The 25,254-nt window shown below is 45.4% G+C and overlaps 3 protein-coding genes across 5 annotated transcripts in view; 1 reads left to right on the forward strand and 2 right to left on the reverse strand.

The window, feature by feature from the left end:
* Positions 1-8,827, forward strand: part of CEBPZ (CCAAT enhancer binding protein zeta) — a 22,346-nt gene extending 13,519 nt beyond the window's left edge. The window contains exons 10-17 of one of the 3 annotated variants that reach the window (XM_059716244.1): positions 1,561-1,661; positions 2,709-2,769; positions 3,803-4,002; positions 5,132-5,212; positions 5,778-5,864; positions 7,839-7,900; positions 8,002-8,083; positions 8,653-8,827. In XM_059716244.1, the coding sequence (XP_059572227.1) occupies positions 1,561-1,661; positions 2,709-2,769; positions 3,803-4,002; positions 5,132-5,212; positions 5,778-5,864; positions 7,839-7,900; positions 8,002-8,083; positions 8,653-8,792 (814 nt within the window). In that variant the 3' untranslated portion in view covers positions 8,793-8,827. Of the gene's footprint in view, positions 1-1,560; positions 1,662-2,708; positions 2,770-3,802; positions 4,003-5,131; positions 5,346-5,777; positions 5,866-7,838; positions 7,901-8,001; positions 8,084-8,652 lie in introns of those variants that run through there. The other 2 variants (XM_006270013.4, XR_009456170.1) reach the window with 2 other exon arrangements.
* LOC106739180 (protein CEBPZOS-like) lies at positions 8,510-12,219 on the reverse strand. Its single transcript, XM_014600041.3, has 4 exons — positions 11,917-12,219; positions 9,525-9,569; positions 8,851-8,935; positions 8,510-8,753 (listed from the first exon to the last, which is right to left on the reverse strand). Exons 1-3 carry the CDS (start codon positions 12,017-12,019, stop codon positions 8,853-8,855), a joined length of 231 nt encoding a protein of 76 aa, XP_014455527.1. The 5' UTR covers positions 12,020-12,219; the 3' UTR covers positions 8,510-8,753; positions 8,851-8,852.
* Positions 12,220-19,551: 7,332 nt separating this feature from the next.
* Positions 19,552-24,386, reverse strand: LOC106737853 (protein CEBPZOS). Its single transcript, XM_014600035.3, has 4 exons — positions 24,156-24,386; positions 23,092-23,136; positions 19,896-19,980; positions 19,552-19,798 (listed from the first exon to the last, which is right to left on the reverse strand). The coding sequence occupies exons 1-3, from the start codon at positions 24,361-24,363 to the stop codon at positions 19,898-19,900; spliced, it is 336 nt and encodes a 111-aa protein (XP_014455521.1). The 5' UTR covers positions 24,364-24,386; the 3' UTR covers positions 19,552-19,798; positions 19,896-19,897.
* Between the last annotated feature and the right edge of the window lie 868 nt (positions 24,387-25,254).

Raw genomic sequence — 25,254 nt, forward strand, 5'->3', positions numbered from 1 at the left:
TGTGAATACTCTTAATTATTTTTTTTTTTTTTAATGATATGTAATTCTGGTTGAAACTTGTACTTGAGTACTTTTGTGTACTTTTGAATACCTGTGCACAACAGGTTGATTTAATAGATCTCAGGAAAAAAATCCCAGTTTTTAAAAAGCCTAGCTTATGTTATCAGTAGTAACACAAATTGGCTCTTTTTCCTTTTTTTTAAAGTCTAATGAACTTTTAGATCTTGATGTTGTGCGCTTAATTTTGTATTATTTTGTGTTTTCCTCTTAAGCAAATTTCCATTTCAGGTTGGTTGTACAGTTCTGCTATAGTTGAATTGCAAATATTGCAGGGGAGGTCTTTTTTAAAAACAAAAGAAAACAGAACTTTTTTACTTGTTTTTTTATTGTTTTATTCACAGGTTCTTTTCTGTTGGTCTTGGGTTTTGCAAGTTATTTTTTGCTAAGCCTAAAAATGAGTGTCTGAGTGAGTGTCTATAGGAGGCCATGATATAGTTCTTGGTTCTGAATTTTTGTTGCTCTAGTTCCCTAGGTTGCTTGGTTTATTTATTGATTGATATATTTTTATTTTTTATTGTAAATTGTGGAATTATTCATTTACCTTCCTTACATAAGTAAAAGCCTTTGCATCAGAATTTCTTTCAAAGAGTGTTTTAAGCAGGGAATAATGGATTCCTTCCCACCCTCTCCCGTTAAGTTCTAACTGGTCTAATCAGTTTCAGCTGATTTTAAAGTCATGGGAAGGTATTTTGAATTGTAGAACGATGAAAGTGGGATATGCTCCCATGTACAGGGCATTTACCTTTGTTTCTGACATTTTCATACCATTCTCTTGCTAGTGCAGATGTAGGAGCAGCTTTTGTTGGCACTAGAGGCCTTTCATAAATATTAAAGGGACCAACTTCAATTCATACTTCTGTTTTAAAAATAGCAACTACAAGTAACCGAACTGTTACTATAGCTGAAATAGGTTGCCTTTCCTTTTTTTATTTTGTGCATTTTTGAGAACGTTAAGTGGACAGTAAAATTCCCATCTACTCTCCTTCCTCCCTGAACAGCATTCTCCTCCTTGTGTATGCATCTTTCATCTTAAAACGGAGGAGGAAAATTATTTAAAAATAGGCAAATAAGATGAGCAGAACTCACGCGCACACGCGCACTTTTTCACTTGGGCAGGTGAACTTAAGGCCAAATAGGATATCCCAAACTACCTTTTAACTGCTTCCTGTATTTGTTTCATAATATGTGTTGTGTTATTCAGGTCATTTTGTAGTACACCTTGTTCAGAGTTTCATAATTCACACCAGTAACTAGCCATTTCTACTTGTATTTATGATGTTGCCAGTTTATACTTCAAGTAAAAAATAAATGGAATTATGACCCTCTGAACTGGGTTCCATGTTTGAAACTATTAACTGATACTTAAAAGGATAACTGTCAGAATGTATATATAATGTATATAATCCATGTGGTAACTTGATTTAAAATCTGTATGTCATAAGAACACATTATCTGTAACATTGCATGTGACAGCAGCAGACAACTTCTTTACTATTCTAGATTTTATAAAAAGTTTGATAAAGAAAAAGAGAGACGAAAACATCAGGTGGATGAAGAAAGTGTGGAAGATGTGGATGATGACGAGTTTGAAAAAATGCTGGGTAAGATTGTGGTGAAGCACTTGCTCCATTAGTGTTGACAGACCACTGATATTTCACTTTTTAATTTTATGAAGTGTGCGGCTCTGTGTACTAAGTATACGTTTAAGCAAATGCCTATATATCAAAGCCTTTTCTTTTGGAGTTAGTGGATAGCTTGCTCCAGTATTCAAGCTTGCCTGTGCCTGCTGTGATTATTCCCTGTTAAATTTGTAGTTTCATATTTTACTTGTGTAATTTAGGCCCATGTTTCTGAGAATTGTGTTTATATTATAGCAGAAGACTTGTGACCCTTTTTGTGTTTTTAGATCCAAGGTACCCTAATATTCACTCCCTTTAAACTCCTTGAACAGAAGAGTCTGACACACTCTTCTTAGTTGTGGTGTGTCTTCTCTGACTTAGATCTGTTTCTGTAGTGTATCAGTGACAAAAGAGGCTTTCCGCTTTCCATTATCAGTGCTGTTGGCTTTCTGTTGTGAAGTATGGGTAATCTTAAACCAGAGACTGGGTAGCTTCTGCAATACTGCCTGTGTGCAGTGGACACGGGGTGTCGCCATTGATCACTAGGCTTGTCTCTCCTTGCCTGTGGTCCCTCTCCCAGGTTTTGAGCAGCAAGCCCATCTCTATCCTGGATCTGGGAAACATTTGTGCATTTTCTAATGAAAAGACATGTTTACAAAAATTCCCAACCGGCTGTAGTTAAATGAATGTAGGCTAATTGAACAGGTTTCTGTATGAGATTCTTTCATAATGAATCAATAAATATACATAGTGTATGCTTAATAAAAGGGCTGGCTTACTAAAAATAGTAATGTTAGAGTGATATTGTAGCCCTGATGGTCCAGGGATATGGACAAGGATTTTTTTGGGTGATACCTTTTATTGGACCCAGCTAAAAGTATCATCCCAATAAAAATTCTAGCCTCTTGCATGAAAATAGTAATGTATTTTGCCATGAGCAGTCAGGCTGTACCTTGACACTCAAAAGAAACATTTTGAAGTTGAATTGTAATAAGATATTTAAAAAAAAATTCCCCTTGCTTTTTCCAGATTCATTTGAAGGTGATAATTACTTTGATGCTAGTGGCCAGGATAACCTTGATTTTGCTGGGTAAGACTCTTTTTTTTTTTTCCCCTCTTCTTTCATGGATGTAATGCTGCTTCTAGTTTTTTATTTTTTAATTATTATTCCATGCATCTGAATAGAGGTTTTAGGAGACAGTGCAGCCTATCTTGTTTTGCAAAAGGGACCACTGTGGAACACAGGGTGATGCCCGCCCCCCCCCCCCCCCCCCCCCCCCCCCCCCCGGACAGAGCAGGCTCAGAAAGCATGCTCACCATGGCTCAGAAAAACGTGAGCCCTTTTACACTTGATTTATGCCATAAAATGACCCAATAAGTTCAGTTATCATCTTCTCTGTTTTCACTATCTCAAGTTTCACAGCCTGATAATGCTGACTATAAATAAATTGGAACAGTGTACAGCAAATGAAATCTGAAAACCAGGACTTTTATCCCATGGTTATAGTTTGGAGTTAAATAACTTAAATATCAGTAAATTGTTGCCTGCATTAATGATTACATATCCTACTGTTTAAAACATTTGAAATGTAATCTTAACGATTACTACCAAAATTAATGTTTCCCTCTTTCCCCCTCTTTCCTGAGTTTTTATGGCTTTATGTTTATATCAAATCCCCACCCTCCTGCCAGAACTGAGTCAGATTATGTTCATACTCAGCTTATCCTCTTTCTTGCCACTTCTTCCCCCATCAAAATCCAACCTTATAGTGCTCCCAGTATAGTCAGCTTCCTTCCTTTAATCCATTAAAATGGTACACAGGGTCACTGCTTCCCTCTCCTGCACAAATAAAGTGTTATAGATGTTATACTTTCTGAGGCTGTCTCCTGTGGAAAAAGATTCTGAAAGTGAATTGAAATGCATGGATATTTTTTAAAACTCCATTAATACTGGAATGATACTTGAATGCATTTTCCGTACGTGTCAGTTTATTTAAGTGCTCTGTGTTTAAACTTCTTTGTAACATTGCTTAACTTGTTAGTAAAGTGCTCAGAGCTAAGACTGATGTTATTTGCTAGCATCTGTGGATACTGTGAGTCCAAAGTGCAATTATGTATTTTAGCAATGTTAAAAAGCAGCCCAAAGGTGGTAAGAAGCACAAAGGAGGGGAGGAATCCAATGCTGACTGGGAAGATTCTGATGACCAAGATGAATTTAGTGAGCTGGATGATGAAGTTGTCTCCCTGGGGAGTATGGAAGAAGACTTTGGAGAGGATGTAGATGAAGAAGGAGGTGCATTTATGGATGTCACAGGTGATGAAGGTAGGTTAACAGCCATCACCAGGATTGAATTAGAGCAAGATGGACGGGTCAGTGCTTTCATGTCATGTGCCTGGATTAGGTAGTTTAAATTCAGAATTAGGTCCTTAAGTAGCCTGGGGGTGCTGAGCAATTCAGCAGCTCTCACTGAAGTCCCACTTTGTCCGTGGTGATTCCAACAGCAGTGGGAACTGCCAGCATTCATTACTTATGGCAATAACACTTATTTTGTTTAGGAGCCCAAATCAGGGAGTAGATGTCTGGAGTTAGGTACCCAGTTTTGAAAACTTTAGTTCAGATACTTTGTAAACAAGTGCCATCATTCTCGGTAGTTTGGAAACAGCAGCACCAAAAAGTTAAATCTTTAAGCAAATGATTACAAAGTGGCCATCACAAAACACTTGGGAAGGAGTAGAGAGAAATCTTTCAAGGTGTTTGGAAAAACTCTAATTTTAAGCAAGCATTTAGGTACTTTGCATTTATTACATTCTTCCCTAATTAGCTTTAGACCATTTACCTTAAGTTTGTTAGCTCTTAAGTAATGATTTTTCAATGTTCTTAATTTTTAAAAAGCTGTACATGTAATAAGAATTCATTGCTTTGATTTAACCTTCAACTGGTTTGATCACTCCATGAATCCAGAGATGCAGTTTACATGGTAAACACTGAAAAGTCTGCACAAACAAGAAGATTAAGGTAGTGCTTATAAATAATGCATTGTTGAGAAGACAGGGAAGTGATCAGGAACAGAACCAGCTTGTTTAGGTGGACATTAGTAAATTGATGTGGGTGCTGTTACATAATGTGCCAGCTTGTTTGTTGAGCATGTCACCAGGGTTTACATAACTTAGTATTTTTATCAAACTTATTCCAGTGAATTTCATATCAAGGGTGGCTGAGATCAGTGTGTTACTCCTTTTCTGTATTGCTGATACTTGAAAAAGAGCAATACAAAATGGCAAGAAAAACTTGGTATTTCTCATGTTTTCGGTTGGTTTATACTAAAATTTGACCAATAAATATTATAATATTTATTTAGGGTAACAGATATATTTGCCTGGACATTAAAATGGACATTAAAATGCATGTTGGTATTCAAATTAGTGAACTGTGTACTTTTCCTTGAGAACAGATGTAAACAGTGAAGGTAAAATCAAGTCTCTCACTAAAAAAGGCAAAAGGAAGAAAGATATAGATTTTGCTACATTTGAAGGTAAGAAAATTAGGGGTGTACCTATAGATATTTTGAGCTGATACCAACAGCTGATTATTTACCATCCATATTAGCTGATACAAATCTGACTGCCAATATGCAGCCTGGTGGCATGAAGAGCACCATCTGGCTGGTAAGTTTGTTTGGGGAAAGGAGGGCCAGAGAGAGGGGGGTGGGGTTGGCAGACTTGAGGACCTGTGGTGAGGGAGGAGGTAGGACTGGGGCAGGCGCTGTCCAGCCAGGCTGGGGTGGGACAGGGGACGGAGCCAGTGGCTCATAGAATCATAGAAGTAGGGTCGGAAGGGACCTTGTAGATCTTCAAGTCTGACTCCCTGCCTGGGCAGGAGGAAAACTGGGCTGAAATGACCCCAGCCAGGTAGGCATCGAGCCGCTTCTTAAAGACGTATTTCTCACGTGTTCTGTGGGTTTATACTAAAATTTGACCATGTGTATAGTTATTGTAATGTTTGCTTTGGGGAATATTAACAGATATATTTGTGTAAATGGAAATTAAAATGCATGTTGGTATTCAAATAGTGATCTGTGTGCTTTTCTTTGATAATAGATGTAAACAGTGAAGATCAGATCAAGTCTGTCACTACTAAAAAAGGCAAAAGGAAGAAAGATACAGATTTTGCTGGATCATTTGAAGGTAGATATATTTGCATTTTGTGTTTGAAAAGGGTTAATACAAACACACATCAGGGGAAACTGGTAGAATCTCAAGGAGTTTATTGAAGTGGGGGATTAGTGCACTCTGGAAAGGCGACTTCAAATTTCACTTTAGTTGAAAGTGAAAATGAGCATTTCACTCTCCTCCCCATCATTAATCTGGTCAGTTTGGCTCAATCCAGTATCACTTTCTCCACCTGGAAGGCCCTGGATTGGAGTAGCAGGGTCCAGTACAAGTTAATATTCAGTTAGCAGGTATCTGTAGAGAGATGTGTGTTTATATTTGGCCACACTGGAGGTAGCAGAAATTTGTGCAATCAGTTCATAGTATTTCATGCAGACTTCTTCAAAAAGGAAAATTCTTGGATTCCTTAGTAATGGCCCACTGCTAGTATAAAAGCAAAACTTAAGTATGCTATAAAAGTAGTTTGCAGTTTAGGCTTTGATATTTTGAGTAAACAAATGGGGATATTTCCTCTTTTCCACTTCCTTGCCCAGTAACATCAGAATACTCTGCTTATTTTGATCTAAAAAACAATCTGCAAATCCCTGCCCTTTTTTCCTACTTTGTGGGCCATCTATATGTGCATTAATGAACCTTTATGGTACATTAAGGTTGGTATCTGTAATAACAGGTAGCAGACTTAATGCACCATAATGGTGCTACTGCATGGTGGCACATGCTTTTTAGGTAATGCTAATGCACACTAGACTAATTCTGTGCAATAAGTATGGCTTTTGCTGAGATGCACTAATGCACAGTATAATTACTCTACTGCACTTTTAGCATCTTGTGTAGCTGCACCCTGTGATATGTAAAGATAGTTTATTTGGTGATTATTGTGTGCATAAAAGTGTTTTTAAAATTCTTATGATGATGTTAGAAATTTATGTTTTGCTGCTCTGGAAGATTGTGATGACTTTAAAGCAAAAGGCAAAATCACAAGAATCAGGAGTAAGAATTATGAGCAATCAGAAGGGATTTTTAATCACTTTACTTCTTTGATGCTTATACTCCTTATCCTAAATTGTCATTGATGTTTATTAAAATACAAAGGCTGTAGAAACAGATGAAATTTAGGTAAGACTGAAGTTTGCATTCCCTCTATTTTGAATGTTTTAAGAAAAATAAAATAGCTTGCAAAGGGTAAAAGTAAAACCCTTCAAACTAGCCAGTTTGAGTTAGAAAATATCAAATCCTGATATAAACAGACTACATGCCAGAAGGCATTTTAAGCTTTTCATATTCTTTGAATTGCTCCTGTGTATTCTTGAGGCAGTCCTTTCTGTGGGAAAGCTTTTTTGGTACAAAATCCTTTATCTGCTCAGTCACCCATCTCTGAGAAACTGCTCCTCCAGACTCTCTTATGTTAAACTGTATAGGTTTTGAACCCCACTGTGCATTTCTTCACAAACATGTACCCCTCTTCACAAGCAGACTCTTCCTCATGATCAGTTCTTTCTAATAATACTCCATGCAAATGTTACATCCTTTCTGAACTGATTTATAGAACCCACTGTCCCCTCCAGGCCTGTTTCTGCTGCAGCGCTGATTAGAAATTGACCACTTAATTAGTGACAGCTAGGTTGAAGGACAGCTTTAGGCAGCTGCTAATGCATTTGTAATAACATGCAGGTGTTTATATAAAATGTGTGTGCATATTGGATGATGTCCCTGTTCCTTAACTTATATTCTGTTCCATGATTATGCACTTTACAGAATAGCACCATGCTATTACTGTTAGTACCAAACAGTTAAGAAAATCTATTTGCATGTGTACCAAGTACAATATACATAGTCAGTTAAACTGTTGATAAGAAATTTGATCAAACCTACCACCCTGGGTTCTAATTACAGATAACTTTAAAATGGTTTCAGGGTTTGTTTTTGTTATATAGGTGGTGACTAGTATAACTCAGAACTTTACCTGATAACTTTTTTCCTTATTTGAAGGAACAAAACAAGGAAAGAAAAGAAAACTCAAAGATGCTGGCATGCTTGCTGCTGCAGAAGAGGTAAGTGTGATTAACACTTAAGAAAAAATGTTGATCTTATATTTTGCCTTGATATTTCTTTCCCTAAACGCAATATTATTTTGCATTCTCTCTCTCTAAAGTTTGGCTATCTGCTGGATGAAAACATTGGGTCCCAGTTTGATAATATTGGCATGAATGCAATGGCTAACAAAGATAATGCAAGTAAGTACATTCTATATGTTGTCCTTTAAGTAGGTACACAATATTCAACACATCCCCCACTGCCAATGTTGGTGTAGAGAAGAGATGTCAAACAAAGCATGCAGGCATAGGTGATTGACATTTTTGGTGTAGATGGAACAAAAACAATCTTTTGAGGCAGTTTGTGGTTGACTGTCTCAGTTTCAAAACTAGATTTGGTCTGTTCATTGCGACACAAAATACTTGTGCTTAGTTAAAACAAAACAACCCCCCCAACCTTCTAATAGCAGGTCTTTAAATGTTGCATTTCTGCTGAAATTTAAACTGTTAATGGAAGTGAAAAGCAGTTCTAAAAATCTGAATATCTGCAGCAGGCCTGGGATGCTTGCATGTAGCACAGCATTAATCTGTATAACTGAAACAAATGTCTTGAAATAGAAAAAAAGGCATAGTTCACACTTTATTGACATTTTCTATACATAACTAAATATTAGCCAATACACAATTTACTCAGATTTCATATAGTGTTCATAAGTAACAATTATACACCAGCTGCTCTGACATCTCATCTACCTTCTCTTCTCTGGTAGGTCTCAAACAACTCAAGTGGGAGACGGAGCGTGACAGATGGCTTCACAACAGAGATGTGAAAAGTATTATCAAGAAGAGAAAGCAGTTCAAATACAAAGGGCTGAAAAACAAACATAAAAGCAAAAAGTCAAAAAAATAAATCATACACTTTATTATGGACCTTTTTAAACCAAATCCCAGACTTCGTTTCTACTTACATCTAGTCTTTGCGGCTAAACCATTCCATTTGGTCTTTTTCCCTGATGCCATAATATCCACCCGCTTCTTGGTATTTGTAATAAGCTGAAAAATAAGTAAAAGGTATCTGTAGTGCCTGGGTGACAGAATGCAGGTGGAGTTTTGAGCTAATTTTCTGAGCAGGAAAAACTCTGATACGTTTCCCTAACTTAAAAACTTGTGTTTTAAATTTTTTCTAAAGTTTTCTAAATGTTAAGAGGTAATGCAAAAGCAGGGAATAATTCACTTTCAGGAATGAGATACAAGAATTTTGCTACATTTCAATCTTCTAGTTCAGGGGTTGGAAACCTGTGGCCTGTGAGCTGTATTCCACCTGCAGCAGCTCAGAATATCAGTACTCCAGGAAAGTTTGGGTCATTTGGGTCAGCAAAGGGGTCATTCCTTGGCTCCTGCTGCCCGTGTCTTTCCATCTGCTCCTTCTGCTGAATTCCCAGGTCTCCCTGCTCTGCTCCAACAGTGAACTTTAACCCTTCCCATTGCTGTCAGCCACCTGAATTGGTGGCAAGGGTGGCAACTCAGACAGTCAGAAAGTAGAGATTTGTAGTCTGCGGTAGCATTCAAAATGGCAAATCATGATGGCCTGTGGCTGCAAATAGCCACCAACCTGTGGTCTAGGTGGCAGCAAGTAACTTACCTTCCAGCATGTATGGAAATCTCTTGTGCATTGTACGCCTGAAATCTGGCAAAATAAGAAAAAGTTACAAACTCCTTTTTCTGAAAAGCTTAGGTAGTCGGTTACTAATCAAAAGTACTTGTTCTTATATTTTTAAACAGCCCTTCCTTTAAGCCACATCCCAGGTACTTTGAATACTGTTAACTGTATCATTTGGATTTAGACCCAGCCAAATAGTAGTTTACCTGGGAGACTGATCAACTCATGTGTGCTACCCAGGGCCCTAGCAGAGGGCACACTTGCCTATTGGACAGCATGTGCAAAAGATCCTACCTCAAATGGTGGAATAAGGATGATTATGGAGGGGCTGAGCAAAGGGCCTACCTCAAGTTAATTATAGCTGTGTCGAAAGGGAAGTCCTTGAGGTACTGGGTTAGATCCCTGTTATTAAATACATAAGCTCCTCTTCCAGACTGCTGTTTCCCCTCACTGGCCCCATTTCCTTTGTCAGTTCCCACTGAGGTTGAGAAACCAATTCCAACCTCTCACAAACCTCTCTCTCAAGCTGCGCTGTTATCCCTTGACCCACAGGTCAGATCTGGCCCCTATAATCGTGTTGGGTAGCGCACAGAATGAGGCTGAAATTGGTTTCTTATTCCCAGTTCCTTTTCAAAGCTAATCTAGACCCAATAAAAACTTGTTAGTAATGAATTCCACATCCTAAAGAAACAGAACTTCATTAGCTATGCATACGTACTAATTAATATGTAAAATAATATTCTACACCAAGTACAGAGCCCTAAATGAAGGTCAGATTAGGATGGGATTATGGGGCAAAATATTTCTTGGGTCACCCCAAATTTCATGGCCATGCCACTGGGGAACTGTCCCAAAGAACCCTGACTACAGTCCCACCCAGCCCAAAGCACAGTTTGGCTGTGCCAGGCTGCCAACTAACAGCCCCCATGCCTACTGTACTAAGTATAATGGCTTGAATAAGGAACTAGCATTCAGGCTGGGATTATGGCGAGAAATTCTGTTTAGGCCACCCATCAGAATACCTCTGTGCCACTGGGGGACTGTCCTGGACATGTGTGACCAGATTTCTCTGGCTCAAACTGTGGTTTGGCTGTGCCAGGTTGCCAACAGACAGCACCCCAGCTGCTGTGCTAAATACATGGAACTGAATTTTGGACTGGGTTTATACCAAAAAATCCTTCTTGGGCCACCCCAGACCATGCCTCTGTGCCACCAGGGGACACTTCTGCACATCTCTGACCAGAGACTTGCCCCACTGAAAATGTGGTTTGGCCGTGCCAGGGTGCCAACTAACAGCACCCCAGCCACCGTGCTAAATTAATGGACCCGAATAAGGAATTGGATTTTGGGCTGGAATTATACCCAGAAATCCTTCTTGGGCCACCCCAGACCACACCTCTATGCCACTGGGGGACTGTCCTGGACACCTGTGACCCGAGACTTGCCCAGCCCAAAGCATGGTTTGGCTGTGCCAGGCTAGCAACAGACAGCACCCCAGCCACTCTGTTAAGTGTATGGACCCAAATAAGGAACTGGATTTTGGCCTGAGATTATACCCAGAAACCCCTCTTGGGCCACCCCAGACTATGTCTCTGTGCCACCAGGGGATGTTTGCGGACATCTCTGACCATAGATTTGCCCGGCCCAAAACACAGTTTGGCCATGCCAGGGTGCCACCTAACAGTACCCCAGCCACTGTGCTAAATATATGGAACCGAATAAGGAACTGTATTTTGGGCTCAGATTATACTAGATTAGCTTTGAAAAGGAACCGGGAATAAAGAACCAACTTCAGCCTCATATGCACAAATTTGTGGCGAGCCCCATGTTCCTGAGTGCCAGACTGGGTGCGGGGCCTGATCCCAGCAGACAGGGGCCCCACAGCCTGGTCCCAGGTGGGCAGAGGCAGTGCAGGAGTCCGTTTTGGTAGTCATGTTCCCTCACAACCTTAACCCATCACCGGTGCTCCTGGTGGTGCTATACCAGCCAGCGCTGGCATACATGCTATAACATGGGTTGTGTGTTGCAGCTGCCTTGCTGTTCCTCAGGGGGCCTCTAGCAGTGGGTTTCCCCAGCTGGAGCCTCCCTGCAATGCTTAGTTCATTCCAGCAACTATGGTATGACGCTTACCATATTCCTTCAAAGTCAAGCCCCACACTCCACATCGAACGCAAGACGCCCCACAAGAACATCGATACCTCGCTCCGCGCATGCGTAGGCAGGGGCCGCCCTGAGGGCGTGACATTGGAAACACGGAGCGCAGCAGAGGCGCTGAGCGGTTGTGCGCCTGCGCCAAGAAGCAACGTTCTGGGCATGCCGAAGCACTACACAGAGCGGTGAAGCGCTGCAAGTACCCTCCCCATGCGGGGGTTACCTTGGCTTCTGTCTATTTGCCAAAAGGTCCCGAAGGTGGCGGCGAGCACGGCCGTGTTCAGCACTACCAGAAAGCGGAACACGTTCTGGGTGAAGCGATTCATAGCCCAGCGCGAGCGGCTACCCACGTATGCTGCGTATGACTCCACGACGCGGAAGCAGAGCGCGGCCCAACTTCCGCTCTAGACTCCCTGCACCTTCCAGTGTGCCGTGCGCTACAACAGTCCTTACTCTCCGCTCCGGAAGCGGCATCCGCTTTTCCGCGCCACCCTCCGCTATTGCTACTGGCCAAGCGCCGCGCCCGAGGCCGTTGGGCGCATGCGCAGTACTGGACCCCCCCCCCCCCCGCGCAGGCGCAGTTTGCTTTGTTGGGGGGGTCCACTGTAAAAGAACGTGGCTGCTTAGCGCAGGCGTTTTCGTCTCCTTGGTCCTGATCCCGGTTCTGTGGCGTTAGGAGCCGCGCCTAGACCTAGAGCTCCAGGAGACTCCTCTTTCCCCTTCCTGCGCTCTCTGCTGGGGGGCTGGAGGCTTTCCCCGGGAAGGGCAGTCCCCGGTGGGGTTGTGGTGCCAGCTCCGCCCGGCTCTTGTTGGCTGGGGACTGGGAACATGACTTCGGGGCGGGGCTGAGGGAACTGGCCTAATTTAGTCTGGAGGAGAGAGAGACGGGGGGGATGGGATACAAAGACTGAAGGGTGACTGGTTACAAAGAAGATGGAGCTAGACAGGGGTGGCCAAAATATGGCTCGTGGGCCGGATTTGGCCCGACTGATTGGATCCGGCCCAAGCTGCCCCAGTAGTACTCCTCTTGGGGCTGAGCTCCATCAGCCTGTGCCTAGGGCAGTCAGCACCATGCTCCAGCAGGCCTTGGTCCCTGCTACAGTGGGGCTGCTCCCAGTGTGCCTGCAGCCCTCACCTCCACTGGCTCCTAGTGCAATGCTCGGGACGGCAGGCAGTGCAGGGAAGTAGTGGCGGCTGTGGGGATAAGTACTGGGCACCACACACACAGCCACGCGGGAGGGAAGCTGCAGATGGGTAGCTCCTGCCCCAGCACTTGGAGACCCAGCTCCCTGCTGCCTTCCGCCCACTCTGCCACCCACAGGGGGTGCTTACGGTGCCAGGCAAGTGGAGTGGAAGGCAACTGGGAGCTGGAGCTGCAGCCCTGTGCAGTGGGGCAGGAGCCACCTGGCTGCAGCTTCCTCTGCCTGAAGTGGCACAGCAGGGGCAGGAGGAGGAGAAGCTACTGGAGGCAAGGGGAGCTGAGCAGCACCCAGGCACCTGCAGTTGCACTGGCAGCATCTCCTCCCTGGAAGCTGTGCGCACTGGCTGGGACTGGAACTGTCTAGCAGGTGTGGGCAGGGGCATGTGGTGCTGGGCTCTGTGTGGAGTGCCATCGGGACCCTGGAAAGGCAGGGGCAGCAGGGAATGTACCAGCACCTCCCTTGTGAGCTCTGGTGCATGTACACCCTGCTTCCCCCCTCCCTCCACCCCAGCAGGCTCCTGGGACCAACCACATGCGCAGCCCCTCATACACAGGTGCATCCTCACAGACCCCTCCCCCCCTACACACACCACCCTCCACTCCTATGCACAATATACAAGAGTTACACTTTATTTTGAGCTATTATGCAATCACCTCTATATATGCTACTCCAAAAAAATAATTTTTGTCCTGATTTATGGTTTTTTTCTAACTAAATTTAAAATATGCTCTAGCAGACATTTGATTTTTAGTATATTTGTTTTTTCTAATCTATAATTTGTTAAAATGATCTCTTCTGAAAGATTTTATGGGTGCGGCCCTTGACTGCTGATCAAAACTCATTCAGGGCCCCCCAGCCAAAATAACTGCTCACCCCTGAGCTAGACTATTCTCAGTGGTGGCAGATGATGGAACAAGGAGCTGGTTACAAGTTGCAGCAAGGGACATTTAGGTTAGATATTAAGAAGACCTTTTTTTACCAGTAGGGTAGTAAAGCATTGGACCAGGCTCCCCATAAAGGCTGTCAAATCTCGATCCTTGGAGAGCTTTTAAGACCTTGGCTGGGATGAGATAGTTGGGGATGGTTCTGCTTGAAGTAGGGAGTTGGACTAGATGACCTCCTGAGGTCCCTTCCAACCCTCATTTTCTATGATTCTTGGCTTCTGTTTTCTTGAGCTATGCCTTCAATGTGTCCTTGTAGCATTTCCTCTGGCGTGTTCAAATACAAGCTGGCTTAGAAACCAGCTGTAAATTGTCACACATTTTCAAATGCTAACTTGATAGCTGGTTGGACAATAATGGGCAACAATGATTTTGTACAGTGAGGCCAGTCTAAATTTATTATGCAACTCACCAGTTAATTGTGTGATATATGTAATGTGTGGCAGAGGTCTAAATAGTAATTGCAAAAACAGTAACTCCTTTTGGGGTCAGGGCTGTAGGTGTTCGATGTTGCTCAGATTCAGGCCCTCTGATAAGATTATTTTCTTGCTGTAATTCCCTACCAAGGGCCTCTTGCCAATTGTAAGTACAGCAGGAAATTGGAGCTCTATATGAGTGCTCCCACTGAAGACAGTACAAGACTGACAACACACAGTAATTGCTGCTCTAACTTGCAGTTCCCTCTGCCCAAACAAATATGATTAAATAGAGACTGATGCATAAGGTAACCTCAGAGGGTAGGGAATTAGGCTTAAAAACTAGAGTTGGGGGAGCAGGAGCAAAGGTGGGGGGTTTTCTGTTTTTGTGGGCTTATGGCAGAGGTGGGCAAAATGGTGGATCCAGCTGATGGCTGGACTTCATTTCCCACCAGCTCCTGGCCCTGTAGTTGGGGCTGGTTTCCAGGGAGACCCCAGCAGCAGCTGTATTCTGACAGCATGATGCCAGTTTCCATAAAGACTGGCCCTAGCAGCACTGGCAGGGCATGGACCTGCTCTGGAGCTCAGCTGGGATCTTGTGGTGGTGACAGCATGATACAGAGCCAGGGCAAAGCTGCGATCTGCTGGCTGCATGTCCCTGCCCAGGGCATGTAGGTTGCAGCTCACAGCTCTGCCCTGGCTCTGGACCACACCCTCACCACTGCAAGATCCCAGCCAGGACCTGGAGCAGCTCCCCACCCTGCCAGCAGGAGTGGCACTGGGGGGAGGGGAGGGAGGCAAGACAGGGGTTATAGCTTCGCCCACCTCTGGATTATGGGGTTCACAGAAATTGAAGACAGCTTGAACTTTTCTTGAACTCACTCTCAGAAGAATGAGAAACCAGTTTAAGTTGATCACACAGAAGACCTTAACTCATAAGCAGTATGTCTTGCAGTAACTTTTTAAGGAGCACAAGCCTTAAAGTGAGCAATACAGCCCAAGAAATCAAATATTCTCTTTTTCATCCCCATCAGTGTGGTGCAATATCTTGAGTTTAGCTTCCAATTTTTCTATTACATGGCATTCTATTGGCATGCACATGGACCATGAGCTGGAATGAAGCCTTCATGTATCCTGCATACCTTTGTCACATGAGCTGACAGTAACATATAACAATAGCAATAGCAGATTGTTATTCTCTCAGTGACAGTCACTGTGCTGCATACTTTGTCTGTGGCTTTCACAGGTATTTGCTGGCAACGGAAGAATGAAGAGAATCAGGAATCTCATGTTTCTTTCTAGACTTTGGAAGGGAGATTACTATAGTGCAGTGATGCTCAATGAGAACCAGTACTCAGGGTCACTCCATGACCGGAAGCATGCAGGACCAAGCCGACACACGGGGTTGCTCTGCAGTTGGATTTGGCATGTGGTGCCTGCACCACTAATGCAGGCAGCAGGGCTGAAAGGTTGAGCATCACTGCTGTAGCAGGCACAACTGCTTTAGTCTGCTTCCCTCAAGCTTGTTTAATTCTGTGCTGACCCTTTTAATGTGTTACTTTTTTTCACCTGTTACTTCACCTCACTGCAGTCCCATTTCCCACGCTCCAAGCTTCTTATTCAAATCCCAGCAAACTTCTGGGCTTGCCAGACCCTCAGTTTCCCCTAGCTGCACTTCCTTTACTACACCTTCCTATGCCCAGCCCCAGGCTTCTGATTCAGCAGGTCCCAGTTAATATTTTCCTAGCCTCGTTCTCTGACATAGCAGAATGTGTCAGGGTGAAACTTTCAAAGCCAACAAAACCACTAATAACTGTTACCTGATCAATAGGCTACCAGTTTCTCATGGAAGCAACCAGTAGTTACCCAGTTTTTGGCCTCATCAGACCTATACAAGCAGCAGACACTTGGTGTGGAATTTTCAGACCAAATAATAAAAGTCTGGCAAAGTTATAAGCAAATGAAGACAGGTTTATGTAATAGAAAATGTTGGGCATCCTGCATAATAGGTGGTACTACCACTTCTGCTGCAATACTATCCATTGCTCTTGACCTGCTTGAGGACTCCAGCCAGAGCATATGGACTGAACCTTGAGCGACTCTGCTCCTTTCTTTGTAAAGGGACTCAGACGGTGGTATTGCTGGATTTCAACAGCAGTGGGAACTGACAGCGCTTGTTGCTTATGAAAATAACGCTTATTTTCTTTAGGAGGCCAAATCTGGGAGTAGATGTCTGGATTTAGGTACACAATTTTGAAAACTTTAGTTCAGATACTTTGCAAGCAAGTGCCATCATTCTTTGCAGTTTGGAAACAGCAGCACCAAAAAGTTAGGTCTTTAAGCAAATGACTATAAAATGACCAGTACAGAACACTTCGGAAGGAGTAGAGAGGAATCTTCCAAGATGTTTGGAAAAACTCTTATTTTAAGCAAGCATTTAGCGACTTTTCATTTTTTTAAATCCTTCCCTAGTTAGTTTTAGACCATTTATCTTCTTCAAGTTGGTGGCTCTTAAGTAATGATTTTTCAATATTTTTAATTTTTTTAAAAGCTATACATGTAATAAGAATTGTTTGATTTCAGCTTCCAATGGTTTGATCACTTTATGCATCCAGAGATGCAGTTTATAAGGTAAACACTGAAAAGTCTGCACAAACAAGAAGATTAAGGTAGTGCTTATAAATAATGCATTGTTGAGAAGACAGGGAAGTGATCAGGAACAGAACCAGCTTGTTTAGGTGGACATTAGTAAATTGATGTGGGTGCTGTTACATAATGTGCCAGCTTGTTTGTTGAGCATGTCACCAGGGTTTACATAACTTAGTATTTTTATCAAACTTATTCCAGTGAATTTCATATCAAGGGTGGCTGAGATCAGTGTGTTACTCCTTTTCTGTATTGCTGATACTTGAAAAAGAGCAATACAAAATGGCAAGAAAAACTTGGTATTTCTCATGTTTTCGGTTGGTTTATACTAAAATTTGACCAATAAATATTATAATATTTATTTAGGGTAACAGATATATTTGCCTGGACATTAAAATGGACATTAAAATGCATGTTGGTATTCAAATTAGTGAACTGTGTACTTTTCCTTGAGAACAGATGTAAACAGTGAAGGTAAAATCAAGTCTCTCACTAAAAAAGGCAAAAGGAAGAAAGATATAGATTTTGCTACATTTGAAGGTAAGAAAATTAGGGGTGTACCTATAGATATTTTGAGCTGATACCAACAGCTGATTATTTACCATCCATATTAGCTGATACAAATCTGACTGCCAATATGCAGCCTGGTGGCATGAAGAGCACCATCTGGCTGGTAAGTTTGTTTGGGGAAAGGAGGGCCAGAGAGAGGGGGGTGGGGTTGGCAGACTTGAGGACCTGTGGTGAGGGAGGAGGTAGGACTGGGGCAGGCGCTGTCCAGCCAGGCTGGGGTGGGACAGGGGACGGAGCCAGTGGCTCATAGAATCATAGAAGTAGGGTCGGAAGGGACCTTGTAGATCTTCAAGTCTGACTCCCTGCCTGGGCAGGAGGAAAACTGGGCTGAAATGACCCCAGCCAGGTAGGCATCGAGCCGCTTCTTAAAGACCCCCAGGGTAGGAGCCAGCACCACTTCCCTTGGAAGTTGGTTCCAGATCCTAGCTGCCCTGACTGTGAAGCAGTTTTTATGGATGTCTAATCTAAACCTACTCTCCAACAACTTGTGGCCGTTATTCCTTGTTTTCCCAGGGGGCGCTAGGGGAAACAAGGTCTCCCCCAAACCCTTCTGGTCCCCCCTCAGCCTTCTTTTGTGAAGGCTGAACAGGTTCAGGTCCCGTAGCCTCTCATTGTAGGGTCTGCCCTGCTGTCCCCGGACCATGCAGGTGACCCTCCTCTAGACCCTCTCAATGTTGTCCACATCCCTCTTGAAGTGGGGTGCCCAGAGCTGGACACAGTACTCCAGCTGTGGCCTGACCAGTGTCACGTAGAGGGGGAGGATCACCTCCTTGGCCCTACTTGAGATGCACCTGTGGATGCACGATAAGGTCCGGTTAGCCCTGCCGACCGTGACCTCGCATTGTTGGCCCATGTTCATCTTGGAGTCAGTGACGACTCCAAGATCCCTTTCTGCCTCCGTGCTCTCAAGAAGGGAGTTTCCCATCTTATAAGTGTGTTGCCGGTTACTACTGCCCAAGTGCAGCACCCTGCACTTGTCCATATTGAAACGCATCCTGTTTTTGTTAGCCCACCCCTGCAACCTATCCAGGTCTTGCTGCAGTCTTTCCCTCCCTACTAGCGTGCCCACCTCACCCTAAATTTTGGTATCATCAGCAAATTTAAACAGGTTTCTTTTCACCCCGTCATCCAAATCGCTGATAAAGAAACTGAACAGTGCGGGCCCAAGGACCGAGCCCTGGGAGACTCCGCTGCCCATTTCCCCCCAGGTCAAATATGACCCGTCCACCACCACCCTCTGAGTACGACCCTTCAGCCAATTTGCAATCCATCTGACTGTGTAGGCATCGATGCCACAGTCACCTAGTTTTTTAATGAGGATGGGGTGGTCGACAGTGTCAAAGGCCTTGCTGAAGTCCAGAAAGACTACATTCATGGTGACACCTGCATCCAATGCTTTTGTGACCTGATCGTAAAAGACAATCAGGTTGGTCTGACATGACCTGCCCCTAATGAAACCCTGCTGGTTGCCCTTGAGCATCATCCCTGATGCCAGCCCATCACAGATGTGCTCCTTGATCTTCTCAAAGAGTTTCCCCAGGATTGAGGTAAGACTGACAGGCCTATAGTTGCTCGGATCCTCCCTCCTCCCTTTTTTCAAGATGGGGACCACATTGGCTATCTTCCAATCACCTGGCCCAAGCACCACGAGCGCTTGTAAAGCCATGCCAAGGGCTCTGCAATAACCCCTGCTAGCTCCCTCAACACGATGGGGTGGAGAGCATCAGGACCTGCTGATTTGAACACGTCCAGCCCCTCCAAAAGCACTCTAACCTGGTCCTCCTCAACCTTAGGTCTGGAGGCGTTCCCCTCGAGTCCTTCTTGAATCACGGTGGGGGAGTCCCGGTCCCTGCACATCATCTCGGTGGTGCTGGGAGGGGCAGCCCCCACTGCTGTGCGCACCCCCAGGGGAAGCATGGGGAGCACGTTCTCCCCAGATCTGTGCACGGGGCGAGGGCAGCCTGCCTGCTGCGTACTTGCTTGGGGCCAAGGATGCTCCATTGTCTTCCTGGCAACTCTGTTTAGGCTGGGCAGCCTTGGCACGGGGGGGGGGGGGGGGGTGCCCTCTAGATGCAAAAAAAGGCATTGTTCACACTTTATTGACATTTTCTATACATGGTGGCTCAGTATTAGCCAACACATGATTTACTCAGATTCCACATAGTGTTCGTAAGTAATAATTATGTACCAGCTGCTCTGACATCTCACCTGCCTTCTCCTCTTTGGTAGGTGTCAAACACCTCAAGTGGGAGACGGAGCATGACAGACGGCTTCACAACACAGATGTGAAAAGTATGATCAAGAAGAAAAAGCAGTTCAAACACAAAGGGCTGAAAAACAAACATAAAAGCAAGAAGTCAAGAAAATGAATCATACACCTTACTATGGATATTTTAAAACCAAACCCCAGACTTCGTTTCTACTTACATCTAATTTACACTGTTTGACCATTTAATTTGGTCTTTCTTCCTTATGTCACAGATTCCACACTGCTCGTTGCATTTGTAATAAGCTGAAAAATAAGTAAAGGGTATCTGTATTGCCTGGGTGACAGAATGCAGGTGGAGTTTCGAGGTAATTTTCTCAGCATGAAAAACACTTATTACATGTTTCCCTAACTTTAAACACAAGTTTTTAAAACCTCTGTTTCTAAATGTTAAGCAGTAATGCAAAAGCAGGGAATAATTCACTTTCACGAATGATATACAGGAAAAGCTCTGTTGTATTGCATCCTCGGGAATGAGGGATGCCGGATAACAAAATATGCTGGTTAACTGAGCAGACCGGGCTGCTGTTGGGAGGGCCGCCGCTCCTGTGGCATTGCTGCCCCTCCCGTGGGCCCTGTGGGACAGGGAGGCGGGCCCCGCACAGCCTGTTATGCCCCTGCACCGTGGGGGGTTGGCAGCACAGGCTGTTTTGCCCCGGGCCACGGGGGCTCAGAGAAACCGGAAGTGCCATGATAGGCACTTCTGGTTTCACTTTCATAGATTTCATAGACATTAGGGCTGGAAGGGACCTCGGAAGATCATCAAGTCCAGCCCCCCGCCCAAAGGGCAGGACGTCAGCTGGGGTCATAGGATCCCAGCAAGATAAGCATCCAGTTTCATCTTGAAGGTGTTCAATGAAGGCGCTTGAACAACCTCCGGCGGCAGGCTGTTCCAGACCTTGGGGGCTCGGACAGTAAAGAAATTCTTCCTTATGTCCAGCCTGAAACGATCTTGTAGTAGTTTGTGACCATTCGTCCTCGTCATCCCTTGGGGCGCTCTGGTGAACAAACGTTCCCCTAGATACTGGTGGTCACCCCAGATAAACTTGTAGGTGGCCATCAGATCACCCCTGAGCCTGCGCTTTTCCAGGCTAAAGAGCCCCAGGGCTCTCAGCCTCTCATCGTAGGGTCTGCTTCCCTGACTCCTGATCATGCGCGTGGCTCTTCTCTGGACTCTCTCAAGCTTCTCCACATCCTTTTTGAATTGTGGAGCCCAAAACTGGACGCAGTACTCCAGCTGCGGCCTCACTAAGGCCGAGTACAGGGGGAGAATGACGTCCCGGGATTTGCTTGAGAAGCATCTATGGATGCAAGCCAGCGTTTTGGTCGCTTTACTAGCCGCAGCATCGCATTGCAGGCTCATGTTCATCTTGTGGTCAATGATGACCCCCAAGTCTCTTTCTTCCATAGTGCTAACCAACATAGCACTGCCGAGCCTATAAGGATGCTGCGGGTTTTTTTTCCCAAGGTGGAGAACCTTGCATTTATCGGCGTTGAACACCATCAGATTCTCATCCGCCCACTTGCTGAGCCTGTCCAGGTCAGCCTGGATCACCCACCTGTCTTCTGGTGTGGATGCTTTGCCCCAAAGTTTGGTGTCATCGGCGAACTTGGCCAGTCCGCTTCTGACTCCAGTGTCCACATCGTTAATGAAGATGTTGAACAGTAACAAGCCAGCATGCCGGTTAATTGAACATGCTGGCTTGCAAGGTGCCGGTTAACAGAACGTTTACTGTAAAAGGGTTTTGCCACATTTCAATTCTCTAGTTCAGGGGTTGGAAACCTGTGGCCCATGGGCTGGATCCAGCCTGCAGCAGCCAGCACAGATTTGTTGTGGGTTGGTCTTGCTTGACCATTCTCATTTCCTTCTATGACCAGAAGATGCATCACCATAGATAAAAGAGAAGGGGTTGATGTCATATATTTGGACTTAAAAAAAAGCCTTTGACCTGGTGTCCCATGATGTCCTCATGGAAAAATTGGGCAACTGCAGCCTTGACTACTCCACAGTCCAATCTGCCAATGCGGATCTGGCTCTGAGGTCAGACCCAGAGAGTGGTAGTTGACAGAACTGAATCAACATGGTACTTGGTGATTAGTGGTACACCCCATGGCTCTGTTCTTGGACCTGCACCTTTTAATGTTTTCATAAACAATCTGGACACTGGTGTCAAAAGTGGCCAAGTTCGCTGATGACACCACACTTTGGGGAAGACTCTCCACACTTGAGGATAGGCTGGTGATCCAGGCCAAACTTGATAGGCTTGCAAGGTGGGCAGATAAAAACCTGATGGCATTCAATATGGAGAAACGCAAGGTGCTCCACCTCTGGAATCAAAACCTGCATCACACTTATAGGCTCGGCAATGCTACAGTTGCTAGCACCATGACCGAAAGAGACTTGGGGGTCATGACTGACCACAAGATTACTATGAGCCACCAACGTGACACCGCAGCTGGCAAAGCGAACAAAACTCTGGCTTGCATCTACCGATGCATCTTAAGCAAGATCCAGAATGTCATCTTCCCGTTGTACTCGGCCTTGGTGAGGCCACAGTTGGAGTAGCGCATCCAATTCTGGGCTCCACAATTTAGGAAGGACGTGGAGAAGCTTGAAACAGTCCAGAGGAGAGCTATGCACATGATCAGAGGGCAAGAGAACAGGCCTTTTGAAGAGAGGCTGTGAGCTATGGTACTCTTCAGCCTGGAGAAGCACAGGCTCAGGGGTGATGTGGTGGCAGCCTACAAGTACATAAGGGGTGTGCATCAGGATTTGGGGGAACACCTGTTCACCAGAACACCCCAGGGGATAACAAGGTCCAACGGTCACAAACTCCTGCAAGACCATTTTAGGCTGGACATTAGGAAAAACTTTACTGTCCAAGCCCCCAAGGCCTGAAACAGACTCCCCCCCAGAGGTGCTGCAAGCACCTACTCTGGACACTTTTAAGAAACATTTGGACATTTATCTTGCTGGGATCCTTTGACCCTAGCTCACTTCCTGCCCCTTGGGCAGGGGGCTGGACCCGATGATCTTGTGAGCTCCCTTCCAGCCCTAATGTCTATGAAATCTATGAAGCTCAGAGTATCAGCACTCCAGGGCAGCTTGGGGAGCAAAGGGGTCATTTCCCCACTCCAACTGCCTGTCTTTCCATCTGTTCCTTTTTCTGAATTCCCAGGTCTCCCTGTTCTGCTCCTACACTGAAGCTGAACCCTTCCCATCGGTGGCAAGGGTGGCAGCTTGGGTAGTCTGAGAAAACAGATTTGTAATCTGTGGTAGCATTCAAAATTGTGAATCATGCCCTGTGGCTGCAAACAGCCACCGACTTGTAGTCTAGGTGGCAGCAAGTAACTTACCTTCCAGAATGGCTGGAAATCTCTTGTGCATTGTATGCCTGAAATCTGACAAAACAAGATAAAGTTACAAACTCTTTTTTCTGAAAAGCTTAGGTAATCAGTTACTAATCAAAAGTACTTTTTTACATTTTTAAACAGCCCTTCCTTTAACCCACTGTCTCACTCATTCTCATGTGGCCTGACAGTCCAGTCTCTAGCTGAAGCCTCACTGCCTCCATGTGCAGCTTACCATTGTAGTGCTCCCAGCCCAATGGCATGTTGGCCTGGAGTTGCGTCCCATTGGATGGGCGGGCTCTGCGCCTCCATGTGGGACTTCCAGCACTCCAGCGAGAAGCCGCACAAGGAAGCGAGCAGAAGCCCGCCCAGCCTGATGGTGTGTGTCTCCATGCCTCCTTATGTGGCTTCCTGCCTGGCCTGATGGCGCGTGGCTTGCAGTCCACGTACCATTGAGCCTGACCTCCAGCACTCCAGTGGGAAACCCCACATGGAGGCAGGGAATCGAGCTCTATCAGGCTGGGAGGGCTCCATGCCTCCATGAGTGGTTTCCTGATGGAGTGCTGCAAGCCCCACATGGAGGGATGGAGCCGGCTGGTCTAACCCAACCGCGTGCGGCCCATACCCCCCACGGCCAGTAGGAGCTCCCCTCCCCACCTACCCAGTGGCTCGTGCCACCACATCACTGAGGTGGAGGCGCAGAGCTCAGGGCTGTTAAATTATGCAATGATACACAGTTATGCCTTTTCTGTGCAAAATTGCACAGGCACATCATTGCATAATTTCCCCAGGGTGCATGTAGTGCTCACTTCATTTCAGCAACTAGGGTATGACGCCTACCGCATTCCTCGAAATGCAAGCCCCACCCTTCACATAGAACGTAAGACGCCCCACAAACACATGGCCAACAAGCCCCCCCAGCGCATGTGCGGTGAGCGCCCCCCTCGCGACGGGGGCGGGGCTAAAGCGCGGAGCGGCTGTGCGCCTGCGCCAAGAAGCGCCGTTCCGGGTCTTGCGAAGCCTTCGCCGGTAGGCGAAGTGCGCCTGCGCTTGACATTCCGCGGGACTACCTTGATTAGTGTGCAAGCGGAAGTAGACAGCGTAGGCGGCAACCACGCCGGCCAGCTCCACCAGCATTAGCCTGCGGATGGCCTTCTTGGTCGAGGCGTTCATGGCTCTGCGCGAGCCGGCACCTTGCACGGATGCCCCGGCCGTGACCCCGCGACCCGGAAGCAGAAGGCGGCTCGACTTCCGCCCCCAAGACCTCAGATCCGCCATACTGTGCAGCAGCCTCCACCCCCTCCGGAGCCGGCACCCACTTTCCCGGCCTGTCCCGTGACCCTACCCCCGCGGCCATTTGGCGCAGGCGCACAAGCCCTCCCGCCTCCTTGGCTCCGCCCCCACCCTTGTTGTGGTATGCCCAGTGCTTCGCAATTCTTCCGAGCACGTGAATAGGCGCCCACCCCCCGTTACACGTGCATCTTCACAGCTTCCAGCGCACGGCTGGGTACTTGAGCTGCAGGCTCCGTACCCCTCCCACCCACAATACACGAGTTAGACTTTAATTTGAGCTATTATGTCATCCTCTCTATTTATGTTGCTCAAAATGTAAATCAGGAAAAAATTATTTTTTTGAAATAAAGGTAATATATGCTATAGTAGACATTTGATTTTTTTTTAAGTATATGATTTGTTTTTTATCCATAATGTGTTAAGATGATCTCCTCCGAAAGATTTTATGGTGACCAAATTGGTGATTTAGTCAGGAAATCAAGATGGTAATTTTATGGTGACCTCCCCTTGACTGTTGACCAAAACTGGTTAAAAGCGCTCCAGCCAAAATAACTGCTCACTCCGGAGCTAGACTGTTCTCGGTGGTAGATGACAGAAGAAGGAGCAATGGTCTCAAGTTGCAGCAAGGGATGTTTAGGTTAGATATTAAGAAAACCTTTCTTATCAGGAGGGTAGTAAAGTGCTGGCGCAGGCTCCCTGTAGAGCAGGGGTGGGCAAAATATGGCCCACAGGGGAGGAGCCCGGGGAAAAGTGGCCCAGGGAAATGCGGCCCCTCACCCACCCTGTGGCTGGTGCTCCCTGCTGCAGCCACTCGCAGCCTGCGTGGGGCTGTCCTGAGCAGGCACAGGAAGTCCCAAGCGGGCTGCAAGCGGCTGC

The sequence above is a fragment of the Alligator mississippiensis genome, chromosome 1, assembly GCF_030867095.1.
Source record: "Alligator mississippiensis isolate rAllMis1 chromosome 1, rAllMis1, whole genome shotgun sequence".
Lineage (NCBI taxonomy): Eukaryota > Metazoa > Chordata > Crocodylia > Alligatoridae > Alligator > Alligator mississippiensis.

Excerpts from the sequence above, each read along its gene's own strand:
- LOC106739180 (XM_014600041.3), bottom strand. The coding sequence starts at position 12,019 with ATGAATCGCTTCACCCAGAACGTGTTCCGCTTTCTGGTAGTGCTGAAC. Across the intron at positions 9,570-11,916 it reads GCAAATAGACAGAAGCCAAG|ATTTCAGGCGTACAATGCAC; the intron begins GTAACCCCCGCA and ends TTATTTTGCCAG. Across the intron at positions 8,936-9,524 it reads ATTTCCATACATGCTGGAAG|CTTATTACAAATACCAAGAA; the intron begins GTAAGTTACTTG and ends CTTATTTTTCAG.
- LOC106737853 (XM_014600035.3), bottom strand. The coding sequence starts at position 24,363 with ATGGCGGATCTGAGGTCTTGGGGGCGGAAGTCGAGCCGCCTTCTGCTT. Across the intron at positions 23,137-24,155 it reads CCGCTTGCACACTAATCAAG|ATTTCAGGCATACAATGCAC; the intron begins GTAGTCCCGCGG and ends TTGTTTTGTCAG. Across the intron at positions 19,981-23,091 it reads ATTTCCAGCCATTCTGGAAG|CTTATTACAAATGCAACGAG; the intron begins GTAAGTTACTTG and ends CTTATTTTTCAG.